This window comes from Artemia sp. Qi Xiang Cuo, chromosome 12, assembly GCF_049724085.1.
Source record: "Artemia sp. Qi Xiang Cuo chromosome 12, ASM4972408v1, whole genome shotgun sequence".
Taxonomy (NCBI): domain Eukaryota; kingdom Metazoa; phylum Arthropoda; class Branchiopoda; order Anostraca; family Artemiidae; genus Artemia; species Artemia sp. Qi Xiang Cuo.
In genome coordinates, this window is record NC_142805.1 from 69330138 (window position 1) to 69355357 (window position 25220).

General features: G+C 35.1%; 1 protein-coding gene across 1 annotated transcript in view; it reads left to right on the forward strand.

The window, feature by feature from the left end:
* Positions 1 to 25220, forward strand: part of LOC148946445 (carbonic anhydrase-like) — a 98236-nt gene that overhangs the window by 58999 nt on the left and 14017 nt on the right. Inside the window, exons 5-6 of the mRNA XM_089098469.1 lie at positions 1661 to 1825; positions 19741 to 19879. Coding sequence (XP_088954595.1) covers positions 1661 to 1825; positions 19741 to 19879 — 304 coding nt within the window. The remainder of the gene's footprint in view (positions 1 to 1660; positions 1826 to 19740; positions 19880 to 25220) is intronic.

Here is a 25220-nt window from a genome sequence, read left to right on the forward strand (position 1 = left end):
TATCTATAATAGACCTGCTTTATCTTCAAAGTGCAAAGATCCATGAAAAAACTGAAAACCAGCAACCCAAAGAGGGTTTTAAGGCTTATAGTATCACTGAAAAATGGATTTGCAAAACGCTTGCTGTTGTAACTTGCACCAAAGTGACAACATATTCATATAATTAGATCCATTAGTCTTAGATCTGTCCATTCACCAAACTATAATTATGATAATTATCACCCGGCTCAATAGTAACCGAAACTCTAAAAAACAAAATGTTGATACCAACAGATATATCAAAAGAATCAGATTTTTATGCGGATTTCAAATGTATAAGTTTAATTAAGTTTAGTCTTACCCATCAAAGGTTACGAGCCTGAGAAAATTTGCCTTATTTTCGAAAATAGGGAGAAACATCCCCTAAAAGTCACAGAATCTTAATGAAAATCACACCATCAGATTCAATATATCAGAAAACCTTTTGTAGTGGTTTCAAGCTTCTATCTGAAAAAAATGGAATTTTGCAGTTTTTTGCCAGAAAAGATCACGGATGTGTGTGTTTATTTGTGTGATATTTTTTTTCCAGGGGGGGTAGTATCGACCCAGTGGTCCTAGAATATGTGAAAAAGGTCATTTAAACGGAAATCAAAAGTTCTGGTGCCCTTTTTAAGTGACCAAAAAGATTGGAGGGAAACTAGGCCCCCTCCCCACCCCTTTTTCTCAAAATCGTCCGATTAAAATTTGAGAAATCCATTTTGTTCATCATAGTTGAAAGGCCTGATAACTGTGCCTATGGATATAACATAACCCCCCAGAGCCCCAAGGGAAAGCTATTTAAGTTATAAAAATTGCCCATTGTTTACACATAGCAGGCATTGTTAGAAAACCTGCATATATTTTAGAGATGGATTATGAATTTTCTGCTGTTTTTTTTTTTCACGGGGAACTTTCCATGGGGAGAGAAGTTTCCGAGGGCTGAACTTGTCAAAGGAAATTATACACTGGGAGAATTTACCTGAATTCCTATACAAAATTCTTTTTATAGTTCTTGCTTTCTCTTTTCCATCTCAATTTTACGCGGTGAGTTGTAAAGGGTAATTGTCCTGGGGAAATTTTCACCGGGACTAAATTGTCTAGAGGATATATCCACGGGGAGAATACTTCTCCGTGGAGGTGGGCCAGATTTCCTGGGATTATTTAAAAAACAATCAGAAATTAAATAAAAAAAACAAGTCTTTTTCAACTGAAAGTAATCTTAATCGTAGTGAGTTATTCATTTTTGCCCTATTCAAATTGGTTCCCTCTTTAGTTACTCCCCTTTCAAATAAATTCGAACATCCCTGTCTAGTCTAATTAAACATTTGGGTTATAGCCCACGTTTTAAAAGTGCTCTCCAATTAGCATTGAAGCCGTCACCACTGTCTCATATAAAGTCCAACTACCGTCATAATTAACTTTTAAAAAAATGTTACAACCTTTTTTTGCATCGTGGACACACGAAATACTGCAGTCCTTTATTGTTAGTTTATACCAGAATTTTCATTAGTAGGCCTATGTGTTTAACTTTAATATTATGCTGTTTAGTAGAAATTAATTTGTGGGTTAGAATGTTGTTACCCCGGCTATCATTCTTTTATACCAAGATTACCGTTTCGTTCCCCTAAAAAAATTCTTTCAGGACCGGATCATTGGTCCAGTGTTGATCCTCAATGTGGTGGGACAGAGCAATCACCTATAGATATTGTACCATCGGAAGCAGTGCCAGAAAAGTTTCAGCCAATTTTCTTAGTCAATTACGATGCGAGGCCAAAACGAATAACGATGAAAAATAACGGACATACAGGTGAGTTCACTTTAAATGTAGGTTCTGACAGGAATTGAATTTCACTTCGGCATCCGAGTTTCAAGTCCATCCAATGAAAAATGTCTTCTGATGAAGAAATTTCAGTGTGTTTCTGTAATGGATCAAAGAGCTACGAAAACTTGTAAAAGTAAAAGCTAGCGCTAGAGCTAGTGTTGAAAAGGAGAATTACAACTCCATCTAGAGTTTGATGACATTGTTCCTTCATTTTAGCCTCTCCTAAACTGGTACATTCTTATCTTTTAAGTTACTCCAAAATTTAGTGAAGGCATGGAAAAAAGAATCCTGTTATCAATGGGCCTAGCAGCTTAAAGTTATTTAGCCTTCTTAACCTTCAAAAATTTTTCCTACCTATCTTGGACCTACTTTGTGGAGACTAGATTTTAACTTAAATTAAATTAAAAAAACAAGTTTTTTTTTAATTGAAAGTAAGGAGCGACATTAAAACTTAAAACGAACAGAAATTATTCCGTATATGAAAGGAGCCGTCCCCTCCTCAATACCCCGCTCTTTACGCTAAAGTTTTTTTTTATTGTTTTAAAAAATAAAGTTGTGTGACAGATTCAAACTTCAGCGTAAAGAGCGAGGTATTGAGGAGGGGACAGCCCCTTTCATACACGGAATAATTTCTATTCGTTTTAAGTTTTAATGTCGCTCCTTACTTTCAGTTAAAAAAAACTTGTTTTTATTAAATTTAATTTCTGAATGTTTTTGAATTAATGCAGCTTTGATTTTGGCTCACCCTACATGAATAATTTAAACGAAATTTGCATATTAATTTTACTTTTTTGGCTAAATGGCTATCTCGAAATTTTGTTCTGACGTAACTTACGAATTAACTTCCGTAACGAACTTCTGTATTCGTATGTTTTATTACGTATATTAGGGAGTTTACCTTCTAGTCGATACCTTGCTCTTTACGCTCGAATTTTCGAATTTCGAATTTTGTTCGAATCACAAGCCCCTAAATCACAAAGGCCGGTTAATTAGAATAGATAGCTCTTTTGAAAGTACTAAAAAAAACTTTAGCGAAAAGGGTTAGGTATTGACTTGAGGGTGAACCCCCTCATATACGTAATAATTTCTGTTTGTTTTAAGTTTTAATGTTGCACCTTACTTTCAGTTTAAAAAACTAGTTTTTTTTATTTAATTTCTGATTGTTTTTAAATAATGCTGGGAAATCCGGCGCCCCCTTCATAGAAATGTCCCTTCCCCCAAGGAAACATCCTCTATGGAAGGATCCTCCCCCGTAACCCCCGTCTCCGACACCCCCCATCAGGAAAAAATCCCTCCTGAAACGTCCTTATACTTATCATTAACCAATACTATATGTAAACGCTGGGCAAAGTTCACAACTTCCAGCCCTTCCCCCGGGAATACTGGGAGATTAAGTCATCCTCAAGGAAATATTTATTAGATTTTCGACTATGCTGAACAAAATGGGTATCTCAATTTTGATTGGGTGACTTTGGGGAAAAAATGAGCGCGGGAAGGGGCCAAGTTGCCCTCCAATTTTTTGGTTCACTTAAAAAGGGCATTAGAACTTTTAATTTCCATTCAAATGAACCCTCTTACGATATTCTAGGACTACTGGATCAATACGATCACCCCTGGGAAAACCAAAAGAAAAAGAAAAACAAATAAACACGCATCCGTGATCTTTCTTCTGACAAAAAATACAAAATTCCACATTTTTGCAGATAGGAGCCGGAAGTAACACCGGAAGAAAAAGCTCAGATTTAATTCAAAAGCCTTGTAGATTCATTATATTAATCCCACGGTATTATTTTAAATTTTCTACATATTTAATCTTCATCAGACACTAAACTAGCGGTGGCGCTTGCATTTAAATCCCTGCCTTTTCACGGAAAGTTGCCGAAGATCCATCTCTCATAAGTTTTCCATTCTCTTTACATCGGGCCAGAGTTGAAAAATTCGTCTCCTAGGCCAGAACGATTCTAAAATTGATACATTAGTAAAAATGTGCTATTTTTAACCTGTCTATGTATTAATTAAAAAACTATTTAAAATAAAATATCTGCTTTTATTATTTGCGGAAATTGTCCGGGATCACTGTCAGAGAATTCTGCTTTGAAACATACCTAATATATGAACCTCATATGATGATGCCCCCCCTCCCCTCTGGAAAAGAATAAAATATAAAAGGATGTGTATCAACAGAGCAAATGACAAATAATACAACCTATGTCCAGGTAAAAAGTTAAGTCCTGGTATTATTCCGCCCCTGAAAAATGTTATGGTTGTGTTTCTAATCAGTTGTAACTTAGCTCCAGGGACGTACACAAGGGAAAGGGCTTGGGGCTCATCTCCCCTTCAAAATCCTCAGTTTTTTTGAATTTCTTGGAATTTCTTATTCAAATTGTAAAATGAATTCTTTTATTATTGTCCTTCGTCCCCTCAAACTTTTATTATTGCCCCCCCTCAAATGCGTAAAAAATCATCCGCTCTTGCCTGTTTAGCTCAGAACTTATACCAACATTTGTACTAATTATTGGCTAATAGCTGCTGCACGGGCTTTGCCAGAAGCTATTGCTATGCTAGGAATTGAATATTAATGTTATTGCTTCTACTTTTCATAATATTTCAAACTTCCTTTAAAAGGATTGACTACAAAACAATTTGATTAGAAAGTCAGTTGACGAAGCATGTTCATGTTTCCACAAAAATGTAGTATAAGACTGTATTGACCCGTAACCACAGTTTATAGAATTATCTATAAACTGTGCCCGTAACGAATGGTCATTTAAGTCAATTTTTAGTTACCACAGCCTTTCCAAAAGGGCCGTATCTAAGATTTTCTTTCGGGGGGGGGGGGGGCGTATTTTACTCAAGTATTTTTTTGTTTTTTTTTTGGGGGGGGGAGATGTTTACACAAAAAACGCCTCAAAAACGCATAAATTATTGTCTATATCCTTTTTTGTGACGCTTTTGCGAGTCAGACATATATTTCGGGAAGGGGGTTTAAACCCCTTAACCCCTCCTCTAGGTACGGCGTTGCTCTCTGGTTCAACATTTTTTACCCCTTTCCAGGTCCCCGAACCTTTTGAATATTGTAACACGACCTCACACCCTCTTTAGAATTGGATGCATTTTTTTTTACTTTACATAATACTACTTTGACACATTTCATCTAAAACTATACTTGAAAATTCATTCTCCACCCAAATTTAAGAACTCCAGCTCTCTAGAATCAACAGTGCTCCAGAAGATCAGCTTCATATTAGAGATGGGGTGCACTAAATTTTTAATCTGTGCCACATGGTTTTTTTAAATTCAGTGCTTTAATAGGGTTTCAACTACAGAAAAAGTAAAAAGGAAAGAGAGGCAGAGATGAAACATTATGAGTGTGAAGGGCTCAGAGTTGTTGAATGCACATTTTTCCAACTTTTTTTCTTCTGAAATACCAAACATTCTACCTAAGAAAACTTAACAGGCTATTTTGTGGAAACTTCACTTCTGGAGCAGTCTGATAGCATTTTCAAATCTGGTAAAACAAATTGAATTAGAATACTTCACCGGACGATTCAAATGCATTTTGTCTTGATAATACTTTGCTAGGCAATAACATTTACTTAATGAATGAACTAAAAGCTGATTTCTATCCTATCGTGGCTGTGTGGAATATCCACCATATGGCTAATATGGGAGTAAAGTTCATTTGTGGTGCAAATGAATATCATATTTGAATTCAGGATGTAATTTTGGGTATATATTTGCACATAGAGGGATGGGGGCAAGGGCGCCCATAAGCTGAATTTCAGGAGGGGGCTTACCTGATCTAATTGGCACTTTTAATGCTGTATAATAGAAATCTCAAAACAAAAATATAAAAATAAGGCAGCATTATTCAGCCACGAGGGGGCTGGTGCCCACTCCTGTCCCCCTTATGGGTACCCATGGGTGGGGGTATATTCACTGTAAATATAGGCTATAGGTTCTAAGAAATTCTTAGAAAAACTGTTACTTATCAGTTATAGTGATTGGTTGGTTGGCTAATTTCAAGATTGTATATATGTTGCCGTGAGTGTCCGCAAATTGGTTAATGTCGACATTCACCGGTGAATGTCCAGAATTACTTTTTTTTCCTTGGATTTAGTCAGCGTTGCTAGTCAACTTCTTCAATTTAATGTAAGGTTTGATAATGACAAGTTAAGTTAGATTAGATTAGCTTAGCTTAGGTTTTTAACCCATTTCTGATATTTAGAACCAAATTTAACCTAATATAACCTAATCTAACCTAGACTGGCATTATTCAACCTAACCTAACTTTAGCTTTACCATCATAGCCTGCATAAGACTGGAAAAGGTGACTCGCAAAGCTAATTGAATCCAAGCAGAGGAAAAGGAATTTCGAACATTCACTGGTGAATGTCGATATTAACCATATTTCGGACATTCACGGTAACATATATATACACTGTCAAATTAGCCATCTGACGGTATCCCGGCTGTGTTAATAGGCGCTTGATTAATTTACTGCATACCCTATTCTGAAATGGTAGTTTTTATTTTCACCCCAAATTTTAAAATTCTACTTTTATCAAAAACTTTTCATTTACGTTTAGTTTCTCTTAATATTATCTTTTGATTGCCACTTTCCTGGCTTTATTTTCTTTAGAGAATTCTGAAACCAAGAGAGCATCTAATGTGTTTGAATCCTTAGAATAACAAAACTTTAAACAAATTTATGACTGCGGAATGTCATTCGTGCCAACATTTCCATTCAAGTAGGACGCTTTTATGGGCCAATTTCAAACATGTGTTTCATAAGAATTGCTTTACCTCAGGCAATTCAAAAGAAAATAATGAGAAGCCCCCACTTCTTAAATCCATATATACCAGGTGGTACATGCCATATATGGCAAAATTGTCCCAAACTTGGTTTGAACGCCTCTTACGTACAGGAATGTCAATGAAGGGGTGAGGGGTGGGGTGGGGTGGGGCTTGGGATTACGGTCCCCTTAGATTTCTTTGGCCCCTTAGATTTTTGAAAAAAACTGTTTTAAGCGTTTTCATCGAAAAACCCCTTTTTTTGTATTTTTAAAAAGGAAAAAAATTCCCCCTCTAGATATTTAAAAATGCGTTGTACCTCTCTCCTAATTTTCCTTGAATTGGTGCCAGCGCTGGCGTAGTACAGTGTGGTAGAAATGTGCCATAAACGGTGGAATAAGTGACACTCCAGGATATGTACAAGTAGGTGGAGCAGGCTTGGAAAATAGAATCTGGCTTCGCTTAGGAAAGAAAATTTTCCCATAACACACATCTCATGTCTATAAGAATATCTATTAAAACCAGCTCTGATTAGCTATCACCAATTTTCTGTTTGGGAGTCACCCGCTGAGGCGGGTTCAAGGGGTGATTTTAGGGGTACATACCCCCTCCCTCCACAGCGGGTTGAAGATTGCACAAATTACAGGGTTGGGGGGAGTGAAAATGGCGATGGCAGAGCCAAATTTTATCAATGCCCTCGAAATATCAATTATGTATCCACCCCTGGTCACCTGAAAAGCCTTCAAGTAAAATATTTCCCGGTATTTTATAACATGAGGTACAACATTTATCTTAAGAAAAGGCAAAACATGTCTTGGATGTCTTTTTTTATTTTCTTGCGTTTTGTAGATTGAAAATGCTCTTTTTATCTCATCGCCTGGCTTTTCTCTACGACATAGTCAGTAATGTTTTACATTGGTTTTTCAAATTAAAAATTGCACAGCAAGATGAGGTAGACTGGGGCTCTCCACCTTTCAGAAGTTCGGAACTTTTCAAAACGCTAAAAATCATATATAAACGCTGACTTTTTGAATAAACAAAGGTAATTAAAGACCTTGTCCTCTGTTGAATTCTCCCCCTTCCATTAAACCATTGTTTCAGCTTATTGGAAACAAGACTGACGTTCTTTTCTTCTTTTTTTTAATGCGGATCCCAAGCTCTAAAGAGTCGTGTAGCTAGCAAGTGGGCCTAGCAACCCTGGTTCTATCCCTGAAAAATGATAATTAATCGTTCCTCCCTCATTAGATTTTTGAAAAGTACTTTTTTTGTGTGTATTTTCATTGACGAAATCGAAAAAAGCTGAATTTTCCCCCCTCGATTTAAAAAAATATCATTTTTGTTAAGAAAAAAAAATCCTTGTCCCCTTCATTTTCGTGAGTCAACGCCTGTGTTGTTTGGTATATATCATCTAAAAACCTTTCTGTTAGTACAAGTTCTTATACTCTGGTTTTGAATTCCAGGAAAAAACTGTTGGAATTCAAATATGCTAGCTATTTGCATTTCGTAATTTGAACTGTAGAACTTATTTTAAAAAAATAATTATAGCTTCTTTAAGCCGTTGATTGCTTTAAATATCGCAACGAGGAAAATACACGATCGTTATGAAACGAGGAAAATAACAATTTTAATATATCAAACCCGTACATTTCAAAATTTGTATCATGATTTTGAGCACATAAAGTTGCGGGTCCCGGCTGGGTCTGGGTCCAGGTCTAGCGTTCATGGAGGCACAGATATAAGTTGGGGAGGGGCTTAGAGTGATTAACTGATCCATTTCTTATGCTGATTACTGAGGGGCTAGCCACTTTCAAAATATTCTACACCGTGTGACCGTATTTTCTTTTTTATATGGTAAATTGTAGGCAAGAGCCGGCCAAAGCATATTCTCTTTAAAGACTATTGAAAGAGTTAGTCATAATTGTTTTGAACTGTAATATCTTTCACTGGTGATTTCTAAAATAGATGAATCTCTGAAAAAAAGAGGTTTTTTACATCCCTTTTCAAAGAAAAAGCCAATTCTCTGTTAAAGTTCAACAAATATTATTTGAATATTCTTTTTAGTTACAAAAATAAAAAATTTTAATCTACCAGTGTCATTTACTGATCTTTGTTTTAAACTCAAATCTATAAATTCTAAGCACATGTGAGTATGTTGCCCGTTGTAAACCTGTATACTTTGTATAGGCTGATGTAAGTTCTCTGAAACAGTAAAGAATGTTTACTTCAAGATATTGTCTTTATTGATTAATCATAAAAGGTATATGTACAGTTAAGCAGAAGGTGAAACATGGACAAACTTTTAGAATATACACTTGACACAAATTTATTGAGACAAAAGTTCCAGGGGCGGTTAGTAGGCTATGCACTTGAGAAGGCTGGGAATGGGCTTGTTCCCACGGATCGTGGGGGTCATAAAAGATCCGCAAAGGACAGTCTCTGACATATTAACGAGTAGAATCCATTAGAAATAAGACCCCTAGAAAGACAGTTAGTTAAAGTAGCCCTCTCCAATATAGTTTCTTCCATACTAATTAAAACAGCCTCTTCAAGCTAACAACGAAATTCAAACAGCCGCATCCGGGAATTTTTTTTTGGGGGAGGGGGTTGCGTAAGGATTTTTTTTGGGAGGGGGGCTTAGACAAAAAACTAAAAAACGCATAAAAATCTGTTTATATCCATTTTAGTTATGTTTTTACGAGTCAGACAAACATTTCGGGAGGGGGGTCAAAACCCCTACCCCCTGGATAGAGCCTTGGTATTTAATAAGAATTAAATTGTTCGTTCCAAGTGTGTGAACTAACAGCTGGAATGATTAAAAATTAACCTCGTCTTAAAATCTATATTAAATTTTTGTGAATATGGTTAATTAGCATATTGAGTGTATTATTTTCTGCTCAGTGATCATCAAGTTAATAAAAATGAAGGGAAATTACCAAATTTATAAGAATTAATGAGTAACATGAGAATCAACGTCATGTTTTTCATATTTTACCCATATTTTACTCATTGAAATTGCTCATATTTTAATAATCATTCTAATGCGTATTACGGCATTAATTAATAAATCGTTCCAAGTTCGTAGTTAATTAGTATTAAATTTTAAGTAAATACACATTAAGTTAAATTTTCCACCTGGAATGTACCCATATTCTTGTAAACTAAAGTTTTAAAGAAAGCTGTATTAGATCCTTTTAACCAAAAACTACGCTTAGAATTAGCCAAATTTTAATGGAACCTACTGTAAACTGACACAAACAGAGATCCACACAGGCGGAGAATAGCTTCAGGTCCCCGGTGCAAAACGTCACGCGATAGTGTTGCTAAATATTTTTGTAAATGTTTTTGTCAAAAGTGACAGAGAACGCTCTATTGATTTCTGGACAAAGAACAGGGGCATTAATTCATGAAAGTTTAGGGGGGGGACTTTTTTCAATTTGGTTCAATGAAGATACAAAAAAAATATTATTCAAATCATAGGGAAGGGGAGGGGGGCAATTTTGTTTGTCTAAAATTCGAGGGGGCTCTAAAAGAAAAATTTTGATAAGAAACACACATCAACAAATTGATTTTTTGTGTTGATTCTAATTATTTAAAATTCATTGAGTTTACCACCAACAATTATGATCCAGAAAACGTTTGCCGTGTTTTTGAGAAAGGAAGGTTAAGCATTTCCAAGAAGGGGAGGGATCCTGATGAAAATTATTCCGTCAAATCCAGAATATTGGAGAACCTTCTTACGAAGGTTTCGAACTTTTATTTACAATTGCGTGAATTTTTGTACTTTTTCCGAGAAGGATGATCACGAATAAGTGTTTATTTGTAGTATTTATTCCTAGGTGATCGTACATTTTCAGCATGTTTCTCCGGGCAAACTGAATTCCTTTTCACTGAAAAATGCTATTAATTGCCAATTATTAGAGCAGAGCCTCAACAAAAATAAATATACATAGAGATATCAAAGAAATACACTTATTATATAAGATCGTATCAATACATCAACTTATAAAAAAAGTAGTTTTTTTTAATAGAAGTAAAGAGAGAAGTTGAAGTTTAAAACATATATTTATATATATATATATATATATATATATATATATATATATATATATATATATATATATATATATATATATATATATACTATATATATATGAAAATAAAAAAATGAGTCGTAATATTTGTCCATATTTGTAGAATTTTGAAAAACTAGCGCTTTACTGAAAACACAAAACCCATGCAATAAAACTGGATTAGAAGCAAAAAAGTCGTCAGTTAGCCTACGAAGGCTTTCAATAGTCTTTCACTGGCAATAGAGTCAATAAAACGTTTACTACAACTTTTCAATTCTAAAGTCATAAAAGTAAAAACATTAGATTTTTTTCAGTAAAGTGAAAATTTTGTTCTGGCCTTGTGAAGGCAAAGGGGTTTTGTGCCCAACTTATGGTAATTTCTGCTCGTTTTCAGTTTTACTCGGTTATTTATTATGATTTCTGTTCGTTTTGGGTTTCATTTATTTATCGATGCTTATTTGTGGTAGTTGCACGCTTGGTAGATAATTTGATTTTATTTTTGCTCATTTTTTGTTTAATAAAGTTCTTTACTTTTCTTTGGAAAACTTATTTTGTGGAAAAAGTTTTTTAATATATATATATATATATATATATATATATATATATATATATATATATATATATATATATATATATATATATATATATATATATATATATATATATATATATATATATATATATATATATATATATATATAGTTCAAGTTTGATTGCCTATAGTATTGGACGAAATTTATTACTGCTTAAAAATTAAAAATAAAATATGGAAAAAATGGCAAAAAAAAGTTGGCAATGATAGATCCTTTTTACTCAGCAATCTTCAGGCTCAAAACTAAGTTTGGGAAGCTAGTCATTACTTTTTCTTTTTCTTGGCACCTTCGTATTGATTTATTTCTTAAAAGAAAATTGATAGGTTTTTTTTTAAGACGCAAACTGTTGTTGCGTTTTTATTAGATGTTTGTAGCAACGAATTTCAACCGGAAATATTACAGAACTCCTAATTAGCGAAAAGGTTTTTTTTACTATTGGAATATGCATATTTCTATAATTGCCAAGTTTTAAAAGATGATTTCGCATGAGACAAGATAACCTGTCTATTCAAAATCGTGCCAAAGGCTAATCACATTCAAAGGCGTATCCACTTTGCACTAATTACGGAGATGGAGACTCAAAAAATATTGATTTGGGAGTCCAACTGTCGTTGGTCCCCTCTGCCCCCCCCCCCACGAAAAAATTCTGAATCTGTCCCTGGTCACATTTTTTGAAAAAAAAGAGTCATTGTGCGTTCCCCTTTGTGATAGGCTGTGTAAACCTATCTTCAATATTTGTAAATAGCTATGTAAATAATAAATCTTTTGCAAATGATATAAAAAAAACTTCAATATTTGTCCGAATTAATTAGTTAGCTAATCTCATAATGAAAATGTATTTATTACCAAATAAATGAAAAAAAATGAACTGGAGTTAAAGGTCTGTACACTTTCAATAATCACGCACAAAAGGTGGGGTATTCTACGCGCGGAGCGAAGGAGTGCACTGAACCGGAAATGTATGACATGCAGTGGAGTGTGGAGCAAGAGACGCTTCGAGATGCACAGCAGGTGGATAATAGTGGGTAATCCCTGAAGAGAAACGAAAATTAAGTTAATAATGTCATAGAATTACTGTGTTTCTTGAAACAAGTGATTTTTTTCCGCTGTGCGAGAGGTTCACCGTGCATCGTAAATGTATTGAACGCGTGGTACGAAAGCACGGCGAGATCGGGAGCGGACTACACTTGATGGGACAAGTTGGGCCCAGTGGTGTGCACCAGATGCTGGAGAGTGGACACGTTCAAATGAATTGGTTTGCCAATTGAATAAAAAAGGGTTTCATAATCCATTTAAAAAAGATCTGAATTGAAGAAAAAGACAAAAATAGTAAAAACAAAAGGAAATGCAACACAGCAAACAAATTCCTGCCTTTTCTATGATTATTTGTAATTAGGTCAGTAAAATACTGGTATGGTAAAATATAGCCTGACTGAAAAACGTGCAGTTCTAGAACCGAACTCATTCAATGTTGATGATAATATGTAACAATGAGTGAAAAGGAAGATATTTTCATTCAGATATGTATATTCAAAAATAAAAGGGATTTACAATACAAAAAAAAACGTAAATGATTCCAAGCCCAAAGTCTGCGCTTGATTTAGCATTATAATATCGATGGAAAATCGACATCATGTCGACATTTTGTTCTGCAACGTTTAATTTGTGCCTTTCATGTTGACTGAGAATAAAAATTAAACGTATTTTTTATGCTAGTTCCAACAAAAAATTGAATTCAGAATTAACCAAACATCAAATTTCATTCAGTCGATTAACTGATTCTGATGTTCCTTACAGTCTTGAAGACAAAGAAACCCTTTTTTTTCTAAGGAAATGTCATCGATTCAACTTCCATCTTGAATTCGCCACTTCAGTGTATAACTTCCGCAAACAAAAGATTTTTTGTCGTCGAAAAACGACATAACGTCGACATGGAATTTACATTTTGCAAATCGAACACCCTTCGTGTCAACAGAAAATCATATCAAAACGCAAAATTCCAGCTCGTGCTGATGGTGATGCTAATCCAAACGCGGCTCAACTTAAATGGGTTGGAATGGATGTCCGCATCCTTCAGATCTGAGAAAATTTGGGTGGAAGTAATTTTGGAGCAAATTTATCAGGATTTTTCCGTGCATATATATCTTATCTGTACGCTATAAATATATAGACGTAATCTATATATCTATATACTTACCTATAGGATCAATACATTTTTCTCGAAAAGCAGAAAGTACGCCAAATAAAATTATAACTGATCGTTGAAAGACTATCAGAAAATATTTCCTTCAAAAAGGAAAAGGTTGCTACGTATCTACATCTCCAAGATTACGGTAGCTAGCTAGAAAAGAAAATTGTTAATGGAGCCTATAAACAAAGAAGAAATTTCTCTCAGAAAGGGAAAAGTTGCCACGTATCCACATGTCCAAGATTACGGAAGCTAAAGAACAAAAAAATTATCAATTGAGCCTACAAACAAAGGAGAAATTTCCCTCAAAAAAGAAAAGATTGCCACGTATCCACATCTCCAAGATTACGGTAATTAGAATAAACAGCCAAATTATCACTGGAGCCTTCAAAAAAGAGGAGAAATTTCGTTCATAAAGGAAAAGGTTGCCACGTATCCACATCTCCAAGTTTACGGTAGCTAAGAAAAACAACAAAAAACAAAGCATCAGTAGAACCTTAAAAACAAAGGACAAATAATCACGTATCCACATCTCCAAGATTACGGTAGCTAAAGAAAACAACAAAATTATGAGTGCAGCCTACAAACAGGATAAATTTCTTACAAAAAGGAAAAGGTTGCCATGTATCCACATGTCCAAGATTACAGAAGCTAAAGAACAAAAAAATTATCAATTGAGCCTACAAACAAAGGAGAAATTTCCTTCAAAAAAGAAAAGATTGCCACGTATCCACATCTCCAAGATTACGGTAATTGGAATAAACAACCAAATTATCACTGGAGCCTTCAAAAAAGAGGAGAAATTTTGTTCAAGAAGGAAAGGGTTGCCACGTATCCACATCTCCAAGTTTACGGTAGCTAAAAAAAACAACAAAAACAAAGCATCAGTAGAACCTTAAAAGCAAAGGACAAATAATCTATTATTACCACTTAACCCAAATGATAAAATATTCGCACAAAATGGAAAGCAAATTTACGCATTGAAGGATAGGATAAAAGAAAATTGCTCAAACATTTGAAAACAATGAGAGAATGGTAAAATAAAAACACATGTAATAACAAACACAACGTCGATCGTACCTTTGTGAAACTTTGCCTATTTTGAAATTACTTTAAATCAGAAATGTTCACTCCTCCTCTTGGATGCTGCGATCTAAATGCTGCGATCGCCAAATTTCAAAGATAAAGTTAGTCAAATAGAAAAGAAAATAAATGAGTAGAAGAAACGACAAAGGAGAAAATATACTTTTATTGATATTTCAACACACTAATTTAGAAACAAATTATAAAGTAGCCCCACCTATTGAACTTATTGAAGAAACAGAAAAAAATATAAAGAAATGGATCAAACCTCTAGAGGTAAAAAAAGCAAAAAATGTCGAAATAAGCATATGGCTCTTTATGCTGTTGCCATTTGCCGGACAAAACAAATGATAGATACTAATTTTTGCCTATCTTTGGAAATACTTTCAATCGTAAAAACTTACCTCCTCTCTTGATTCTAATTTTTAAATCTAGTTCTCTAGAATAGTTTCCTCGGAATGGTTTTAAGAGATGGCCTAGGCTAAGAAATTGATCAACTTGACCAATGACCACTCATTAGAACTTGGTGCTAATTCAGCAAGAATCAGAACTTTTGGATCAACTCAAATCCCAAGAGTAGGGCTAATGCATGTTAAAGTTATTTAGGCTGAATCCTGACTAGTCATTAGAAATACTCGGTAATAGAGGAATATCGATACTGGTTACTACATTCTCCAATATTTAATATGTTATAAACAATATTTGAGAATTTTGCTTACTTAGCCAACCGGTTTTGATTGAAAACCAAATTTACTAGATATTGACGGATGTCTTAGAAGCACGGAAGGTATGATTTCAAAGTGTTGAGTGCTACTGTCTGATTTGATTAATTTATGCGTATACATATATTTTTTTTCTCTGTCTTTTAATGCTTTTCTGCACGCAAATAAAAAATATTGTTTTGGGCTACTTTGAGTTTCAGTTCCATTTCTTTTTATTCAGAACTTTATCCATTTATTTTGGCTGGTTTTTTACTTTTCAAAGCTTTTGCAACCTTAAGGCAGGTACTGGTACCCCCTAAAGCTTAAATTTATCTGCAACATTCATACAAATTTTAAATCGATTACTTGATTTTCCAAATATTTTTGCCAAGACTTTTGAGATGCTTAAAAAGAACAGAACAAAAATTTAAAAAGAACAGAAAGTACTCCGTATATGAAAGGGACTGTCCCCTCCTCGACGTCCCGCTCTTTATGCTAAAGTTTTTTATTGTTTCAAAAAATAGAGTTGCGAGAAAGAGTCAAACTTTAGCGTAAAAAGCGAAGCGTTGAGAAAAAACAAAAACCTGTTTTTTTTATTTAATTTCTGAACATTTTTGAATTAATACCGGTTTTGATTTTGGCTCACAGTATATGAATAATTAAAACAAAATTTGCATATTAATTTTACTTTTTTTTGGCTAAATGGCTCTCTCAAAATTTTGATCGGACAATTTTGAGAAAAGAGGAGCGGAGGAGGGTGCCTAGTTGCCCTCCAATTCTTTGGGTTACTAAAAAAGGGCACTAGAACTTTTAATATAATTTACGAACGTTTTTATTAGTAATAAATATACGTAACTTACGAATTAACTTACGTAACTAACTTCTATTTTTATTACGTATATTAGGTGGTTCGCCCCCTAGTCAACACCTTGCTCTTTACGGTAAAGTTCGAATTGTGTTCCAATTCTTTAAGAATGAACCCTTAATCACAACGGCCGTATAATTAGAATAAATAGCTCTTATGAAAGTACTATAAAACTTTAGCGTAAAGAGCGAGATATCGACTAGGGGACAAACCCCCTCATATACGTAATAACTTCTGTTCGTTTTAAGTTTTGATGTTGTTCCTTGCTTTCAGTGGAAAACACTTGTTTTTTTAATAAGTTGGAAAATCTGACACCCCCTTCATAGCAATGTCTCTTCCCCCATAAAAATTTCCTCCATGGAAAGATCCTCCCACATGACCCCCGACCCCCCCCCCTCACCACCAGAAACAATCCCCCTCAAAACGTCTGTATGCTTCCCAGTAAACCAATTCTATATGTAAACATTGGGCAAATATTATGACTTGCAGCCCTTCCCCCGAGGACGGATTAACTCATCCTCTAAAACTTAGCTATTATATTTTTCGACCATACTGAGCAAAATGGCTGTCTCAAAATTTTGATCCGGTGACTTTGGGAAAAAATGAGCGTGGGAGGGGGCCTAGTTACCCTCCATTTTTTGGCCACTTAAAAAGGGCACTAGAACTTTTAATTTCCATTTGAATGAACCCTGTCGCGATATTCTACTACCACTGGGTCAATATGATCAACCCTGGGAAAACAACAAAAATAAATAAACACGCATCTTTGATCTTTCTTCTTGCAAAAAATACAAAATTCCACATCTTTGCAGATGGGAGCTTGAAAATCTCTAACACGCTGAATCTGGTGGTGTGATTTTCATTAAGATTCGATGACTTTCAGGGGGTGTTTCCGTCTTTTTTCAAAAACAAGGCAAATTTTCTCAGGCTCGTAACTTTTGATAAGTAAGACTAAACTTGATGAAACTTATGTATTTGAAATCAGCATAAAAATCTGATATTTTTGATGTAGCTATTGGTATCAAACATTTTTAGAGTTTCGGTTACTATTGAGCCGGGTCGCTGTTTGATTAGAAATGCTCGGTATTAGAGGAATATTGATACTGGTTACTCCAATATTTAATATGTTAAAAACAATATTTGATATTTTAAAAAAAGCTTTATAGAACACATCAATTTTTTTATTTTTTTTTTAATGTTTTTACGAGTCGGACAAATATTTCAGGGAGGGGGGATTAAGCCTCAAGGTGCAAAAATAAAGACTAAAATGTACGCAAATGACTTAAGGTAATAACTGTCCATTGAAAAATGTTAGCCCACCTCCCCCCCCCCCCACAAAAAAAAACAAAAGTTTCCTGATAATTTTTACTTTTATAATTGCCTGGTACGTTGCGTGAATATTTTTTATTTTTCACGGCATGCCAATGAATAAAAAGTTTCTAGCCAAAAAAAAAATAAAAAAAAATAAAAATAGACTGCATGGAATTAGACATTTTAAAATACGGATCAAAGTCATGAAGTATTCACCTTAAACCTTTAGACTATTGCGAAAATATGTAGTAAAGTTGACATTTTGATTCACGGTAAATAAAAAAGCTGACATTTTAAACTACTTTAGATAATGAGAATTGCAAAATACAAAGATTTATAAATCCTTTCATAAATCTACACTATTTAGGCAATCTGAATTAAGTTTAGATCTCTTCAAATACAAGTTATGATATTCAAATATTACTAATAAACCTTACATCATTGACAAGTTGTATAATGACTCTAGCAATTTAATCTGTTGTCAATATATTGACAAAAAAAAATTTAAAAAGTAGGTAATCTTTATGTAAATCCATTTGAAAAGATAAATTTTGCTACAGATACGGGGGTAGGCTAGGGGTTAAACGCTGGCTGGGGGCTAGTGATGCTGGCGGAGTATTAAGCCCGTTCTTTTGCACTAAGATCTTACATCTAAGATCTCACATCCTTCTGCAAAGATTTCAGTTCTTTTAACTCATCTTTGTTCTAAGATCTTACAGCTCACTGATGTTAGCAAAAAGTGTAAAAGACGCCATCTTTGTGCCATATAGAACAATGATGAGAGAACTTTGATGATATACTCATCATTGTTCTCAGACCGCTGATCAGAGCAGAATGATGAGACGTTTGCAAAAGAACGCCATAAGATGTAAGATCTTAGTGCTAAGATTTCACTTTTAAGCTTTCTTTGTCACTTAGCACATAGATGAGTAAAAGAACGGCCCTATTATAAGGTGAAGTCCACTGTTACCTCCAAATATACTCTTTAAATGGCCACTAAAGAATCATGAGTATTGAGAGGTACATAATGTCTACACTTATCAAGCTAGGAGGGAGAGGTTTAGCCAATAAATAAAAGGTCAATTAGGGATAAAATCTTTTTAATAGAGTGATAAATTTCACAAACAGTGATGAATTTCACATGATGGTCACTGCATATGTCACTGAAATATATATTGTTTTTGTGAAATTTATCACTGTCTATTAAAAGGATTTTATCCCTATTTGAACTTTTATTTATCATCATGAAGAGGCAGTGCGGTCTCCGAAAATATTTAAAGGGTTAGCCCCAGGAGATTGCTTTGAGCACTAAGTGTGGAGATAAAAAATACATAATCCGAAGAGTCCTTCACACCAGACACATCAATGAACACCATGTGTTTTAGTTTAGGATAGTCATCTGATTATTGTCGATGATCCATAAGCATTTAAGTATCGAAAGAGATGTAACATGAAACTTCTAAACTTAAACAACCAGAACTTTTAAACTCAAGAATAACCAAAAACCCAAACAACCAAAACTTCTAAACTTAAGAAGTTTTGGTTGTTTGGTCGGCTTGGAACCTAGGGCTCTGCAGTTACATTTACTGAAATTTTTATACAGTCATGTATTCAACAATTGAGCAATTTAGAGCCCTTGCCGAAGGAGGTGGCGGCATGAACTTGGCAAAAATCTAAACTTTAGCCTCATGTTTTGTAGTTAACGACTTAAAATACCTTCAGATACCAACTGAAGTTAAGCACAATGTTTGAAAAACTATTCACTCTGTCTCGATTGAGGTCCCTGAACAGTCCTGAAAAGAGGCTGAACAGTTCCAAATTTTAGAAGTCGTGGGAGGCTTGGGTCGCCAAGCTCAGCAATTGTGCAGATAAACACCCTTGCTTAATCATCATTCCAATAGTGCATAACATGTCTACATTTCGACAACAATTTTTTTTATCAACCCTATTTCTTAAGAGTGGTTACTTGCTTAGTGGATCGTTTTACCCAGGGGTTGCGCGTATCATATTGCCCCTAGACCTAGAGGCGTATTTTTCGCACCTTTAAAACCTTCTGATTAAAATATGGCTTCAGGTGCACAATTGAGACTGAAATGGGTGTCATCACTTCGGTTTTAGTCATCAAAATTGATAGCCATATCTCAAAATTTGGCGTCAAATCGACCCAACTCCAACTTTCTATCATCATCCATTTGGTATGATAGGCTGGTGAAAAATGTAATTGTTTGCAAAGTCAATATTAATGCGTTTACTACAATAGCATCAGACAAATTCATCAATAATTTTTCTTTTCAGCCGTTTTGTCTATGGACATCGATAGGACACCCTACATAGCTGATGGAGGATTGATTGGAAAATACAACTTTGCTCAGATGCATTTCCATTGGGGTGCAAATAATTCAGTAGGCTCTGAACATACCCTTGGAGGATCAAGGTAGATTGTTTTTGTAGCTGATGTAGATATATGGTTTTTACCAAGATATCTTTGTTTATGTATTGTGTTTTCATTCTATTTTTGCACTGCATAACGACGTTTGTATATACGGTCATCAGAACCCCTGCAATAAAAAAAAGTTAAACACCGTTTACACAAGATAATATCAAAAAATAAAAAGAGAAAAGTTAAGATATTGATTGACGCAAAGTATAACATTCTACTGAAATAGAAGACGAAATAATTTATTATTTAAATTGACAATATAAATGGGTTTTGTTATTTCTTTTCAAAAATTCAAAAGCTATATTTTGCATTTTCTTACGTCCAATAATGTCTTTCATTTAAACACAACTAACTGCTGCTAAAAACTTACCGTAGCAGCAAGCCACCTGAGGCCAACACAACTATGTACGCTAATCCTTCATCCAAGTCTATTCAAAACCTCCCTCTTTACACCTCCCAGGAAGTTCCCATTTCCTTTAAATCTTTCTTTGTGACATCCTCCCAACCCCAACCGCCGATGGCCTGCTTTTTGTTTAGCCCTAGACGTTGGCCGAAAAGGACAATCTTCAGCAATCTGTCATCATTCATCCGCAAAACGTGCCCTAGCCATCTCAACCTTTCTCTCATTATAGCCCTAGAAAGGAGGATTGAACCACACTTTTCGTACAGTCTACTGTTTTGAAATACGGTCAGTAAGCCGGGTACCCAGAACAATCCATAGGCAATTTCTCTGGAAAACATCTTGCAAATCCTCACCCGCTTTTCGGAGCGCCCATGCTTCAGAGCCATACTCGACCACTGTCATCACTGTAGCTTCCAAAATACTAATCTTGGTTTGCAGACTTATCTTCCTATTCCTCCAAACCTTTTTTTAACTACAAAAAAAACACCGTGAGCCTTGGCTATTCTACTTTTAACTGCTCCCACCGTCTTTACTAATAATACTACCAAGGTAAGTGAAGTTGTCCACCTTGTCCACCTGAATAATCTTTTTGTTACCCAAAGTCACCTTTTCATCTTCACTTATTCCTACCCTTAGTAACTTAGTCTTCTTAACATTAATTTTCAAACCTATTCAAGCACCCTGAACTCTCAAAACTTCCAAAAGTTCATTCATTTTGCTCACACTTTCATCTAGGATGCTTAAATCATCATCATAATTTAAGTCCAGGAGATTTTTTCCTCTACATTTGATTCCTTGGTCTCCCATTGCCTTTCTTGTGCTCCTTAAGACAAAATCCAACAAAATGATTCATATAAAGGGGGTAGAATACAACCCTGCTTAACTCCTGATTTAATACTAAACCATCTGATAATCTCATTTCCTGCGTTAATCGCAGTAGTGTTATTCTCGCATATAGCACTAATCACTTTAATATATTTGTCTGGTATCAAACAGTTCGTGGTAGGGAACTGTAAGCAAGGAGCGACCCGGCTCAATAGTAACCGAAACTCTAAAAAACGGAATTTTGATACCAATACCATCAAAAGAATCAAAATTTGATGCTGATTTTAAATATATAAGTTTCATCAAGTTTGGTCTTACCCATCAAAAGTTACGCGCCTGGGAAATTTGCCTGATTTGCGAAAAAAGGGGGAAACACCGCCTAAAAGTTATAGAGCCATAATGAAAATCACATCATCAGATTCAGTGTATCAGAAAACCCTACAGTAGAGGTTTCAAGCTCATATCTGCAAAAATGTGGAATTTTGCATTTTTTGCCAGAAGAAAGATTACGGATGCGTGTTTATTTTTTTCCCAGGGGTAATCGTATCGACCCGGTGGTCCTAAAATATCGTGGGAGGGCTCATTCAAACGAAAATTAAAAGATCTAGTGCCCTTTTTAAGTGACCAAAAAATGGAGGGCAACTAGGCCCCCTCCCACTCTCATTTTTTTCCCAGAGTCACCCGGTCAAAATTTGAGATAGCCATTTTGTTCAGCATGGTCGAAAATATAATAAATAGGTCTTTTAGGATAACTTAATCCCCCAAAGTCCTCAGGGGGAGGGATGAAAGCTATGAACTTTACCTAATGTTTACATATAGTATTGGTTATTGGGAAGTATACAGACGTTTTTAGGGGGTATTTTTTCTGGTAGTGGGGGGGGGGGTCGGGGTTATGTGGGAGGCTCTTTCCATGGAAGAAGTTTTCATGGGGAAGGCACGTTGCTATGAAGGGGGCACCGGATTTCCCAGCATTATTTAAAAAACGATCAGAAATTAAATTAAAAAAAAGTTTTCAACTTAAAGTAAGGAGTAACACCAAAACTTTAAAACGAACAAAAATTATTACGTATATGATTGGGTTCGCCCCTAGTCAATACCTCGCTCTTTAAGCCAAAGATTTTTTTAGTTTTTTTATAAGAGCTATTTATTCTAATTAACGGCCTTTGTGATTAAGGGTCATTTTTAAAGAATTGGAACAAAATTTGAACTTTAACGTAAAGAGCGAGGTATTAACTAGGGGGAGAATCCCCTAGTATACGTATTAAAAATATATGAATATAGAAGTTCGTTACGTATGTTAATTCGTAAGTTATGTATATTTATTACTAGTAAAAACGTTCGTAAATAAAATTAAACAACTTTCGAGAAAGTTATTTAACCAAATAAAAGTAAAATTAATATGCAAGTTTTGTTTTAGTTATTGATCTACTGTGAGACAAAATCAAAACCTGTATTAGTTCAATAACATTCAGAAATTAAATAAAAAAAAGTTTTTTTAAACTGAAAGTAAGGAGCGACGTTAAAACTTAAAACAAAAAAAAATTATTCCGTATAAGAAGTGGACAGCCCGCTCCTCAACACCTAGCTCCTTACGCTAAAGTTTGGCTCTTTATTAACTCTATTTTGTAGAACAATAAAAAACTTTAGCGTAAAGAGCGAGGTGTTGAGGGGGGACAGCCCCTTTCATATACGGAATAATTTCTAATCGTTTTAAGTTAGTTTTAGTGTCACTCCTTACTTTCAGTTAAAAAAAACTTTTTTTTTATTTAATCATGGTAGAAGCTATAGCTGCAGCCTAGTAAAGAGTGGACAACAACCAATAGTAACTCAAAGTTAAAAAAAGCATTTCGAAAAAAAATGCTTAGTGAAAAGAATTGCCATCTGACTCTGATTCAGGAGTAGTAAATATTATTTCGCTTCGTCTTAAAAGTAAAAGTTTATTGCGAAAAGAAATGTATGGTGATGTTGAAAAAAAACCTGAAACCCTCAAAAATGGCGTCAGATCAAAATGAAAAGTATACCATTGGAGTCAGCATAGTCGGAAACCTTTTACAGGGAAATTACAGTCCCCAGCCTGGAACAACAGGGAAAATCACTTTTTTGCATGGGTAGCACTAATCTGTTCCCAGAGTTTTTTTTCTTTTTTTTCAGGTCTAGCGGTTTACCAAAACATCATAGAGAGATTCTGAATGGCTCATTCAAAAACTATTTCTTATGTCTACATGCTTTTGATAAATTCCACCATCTGCAAGAGCCAAATGGGACTAAAAATGGCACTTTTTGTGCCATTTCTCAAAGGGTGGGGCTAGTGGGCTACGAAAACATCTTAGGCAGATGTTTAATAGCTCACATAAAAGCGATTTTTGATATCTACGTTTTCATTATAAATTTCACGATCCGTAAGTGCCAAATAGCACTAAAAAGGCAGTATTGGTGCCATGTCTCAAGCAGAAAAGCTGGGGCTAGTGGTCTACCAGAACTTCTTAGATAGATGTTTAATTGCTCATTTGAAAGCTATTGTTCATATCTGATGATTTTTAAGATATCGAATGTTCTTAAGAGGAAGAAATTCATATAGCAACAAATAATTGAATCTCTAAATTTAAGGACTATTCCTTGATGTACGCCCTTCCCCCCTCATTTTCGCAAAAGTTCAGCTTCACCAAATATAGTTTAATGCTCTCACTCTTTATAATAGAAACTTTTATTAACTCAATGTTTTATAATAGTCAATTACGCATGTATTTGCTGAATAAGGTCCAATAACTATGATTTTGATGATGATGACATGACCCTCCTCCGTCGATTGTCTTTGGGAAAAGGACCCTAAGTTACACAATTATAGTCCTACAACAACAAATAGATTCAATTTGATCATCAGCCGCCGTAGTTCAGCTACTAGCCCGTTAAACTTTGAATCAGAGTGGCAAGACTTCCATTCACTAATCAGGCATTTTTTTTTTTCGATTGTCGTTTTGTGCCTTATACTGCTATTACTACTACTACTAACAACTTACCATAGCACAATTCCGCCTGAGGCCAACACAGCTACGCACGCTCCTCCTCCATCCCAATCTATTCAAAGCCTCCCTTTTTACACCCTCCCATGAAGTTCCCGTTTCCTATAAATCTTTCTTTATGGCATCCTTCCCACCCAGACCAGGAGGACCTGCTTTCTGTTTAGCCCTAGACAGTTGACCTAAAAGAAAAATCTTCGGCAATCTGTCATCCTTCATCCGCACAACGTGGCCTAGCCACCTCAACCTTTCTTTCATTATAGCCCTAGAGGGCGGAATTGAACCACATTTTTCGTGCAGCATATTGTTTGAAATACGGTCAGTCAGCCGGGTGCCCAGAACAATCCTTAAGCAATTTCTCTGGAAAACATCTAGCAAATCTTCATCTGCTTTTCGCAGCGCCCATGCTTCAGAACCAAATTTGACTACTGTCATCAATGTAGCTTCTAATATTCTAATCTTGGTTTGCAGACTTATCTTCCTATTCTTCCAAACTTTTTTAACTGTGAAAAAACACCCCGAGCCTTGGCTATTGTACTTTTAACATCTTCACTGCTCCCACCATCTCCACCAACAATACTACCATGGTAAGTGAAGCTGCCCACCTGATCAATCTTTTCATTACCCAACGTCACCTTTCTCATCTTCACTTATTCCTAGCCTTAGTGACTTAGTCCTCTTAGCATTAATTTACAAACCCATTTTAGAACCTTGAACTCGAGAAACCTATAAAAGTTCATTCCTTTTGTACAAACTTTCCCTCTAGAATACATAAATCACAAGTATCACTTAAATCCAGGAGAGATTTTCCTCCCCATTTGATTCCGTGGTCTCCCGATGCCTTTCCTGTACTCCTTCAGACAAAATCCATCAAAACAATCCCTATAAATGGGGATAGAACACAACCCTGCTTAACTCCTGATTAAATACAAAGCCAGCTGCTAACCTCATTTCCTGCCTATGCAGGAAATAACCTCATTGCAACTGCAGCAGTGTTATTCTCGTACATAACACTAATCACTTTAATGTATTTGCCTGGTATACCATACAAGGATAAGACCTTTGCTAAAGCTCTTCTATCAACAGAACC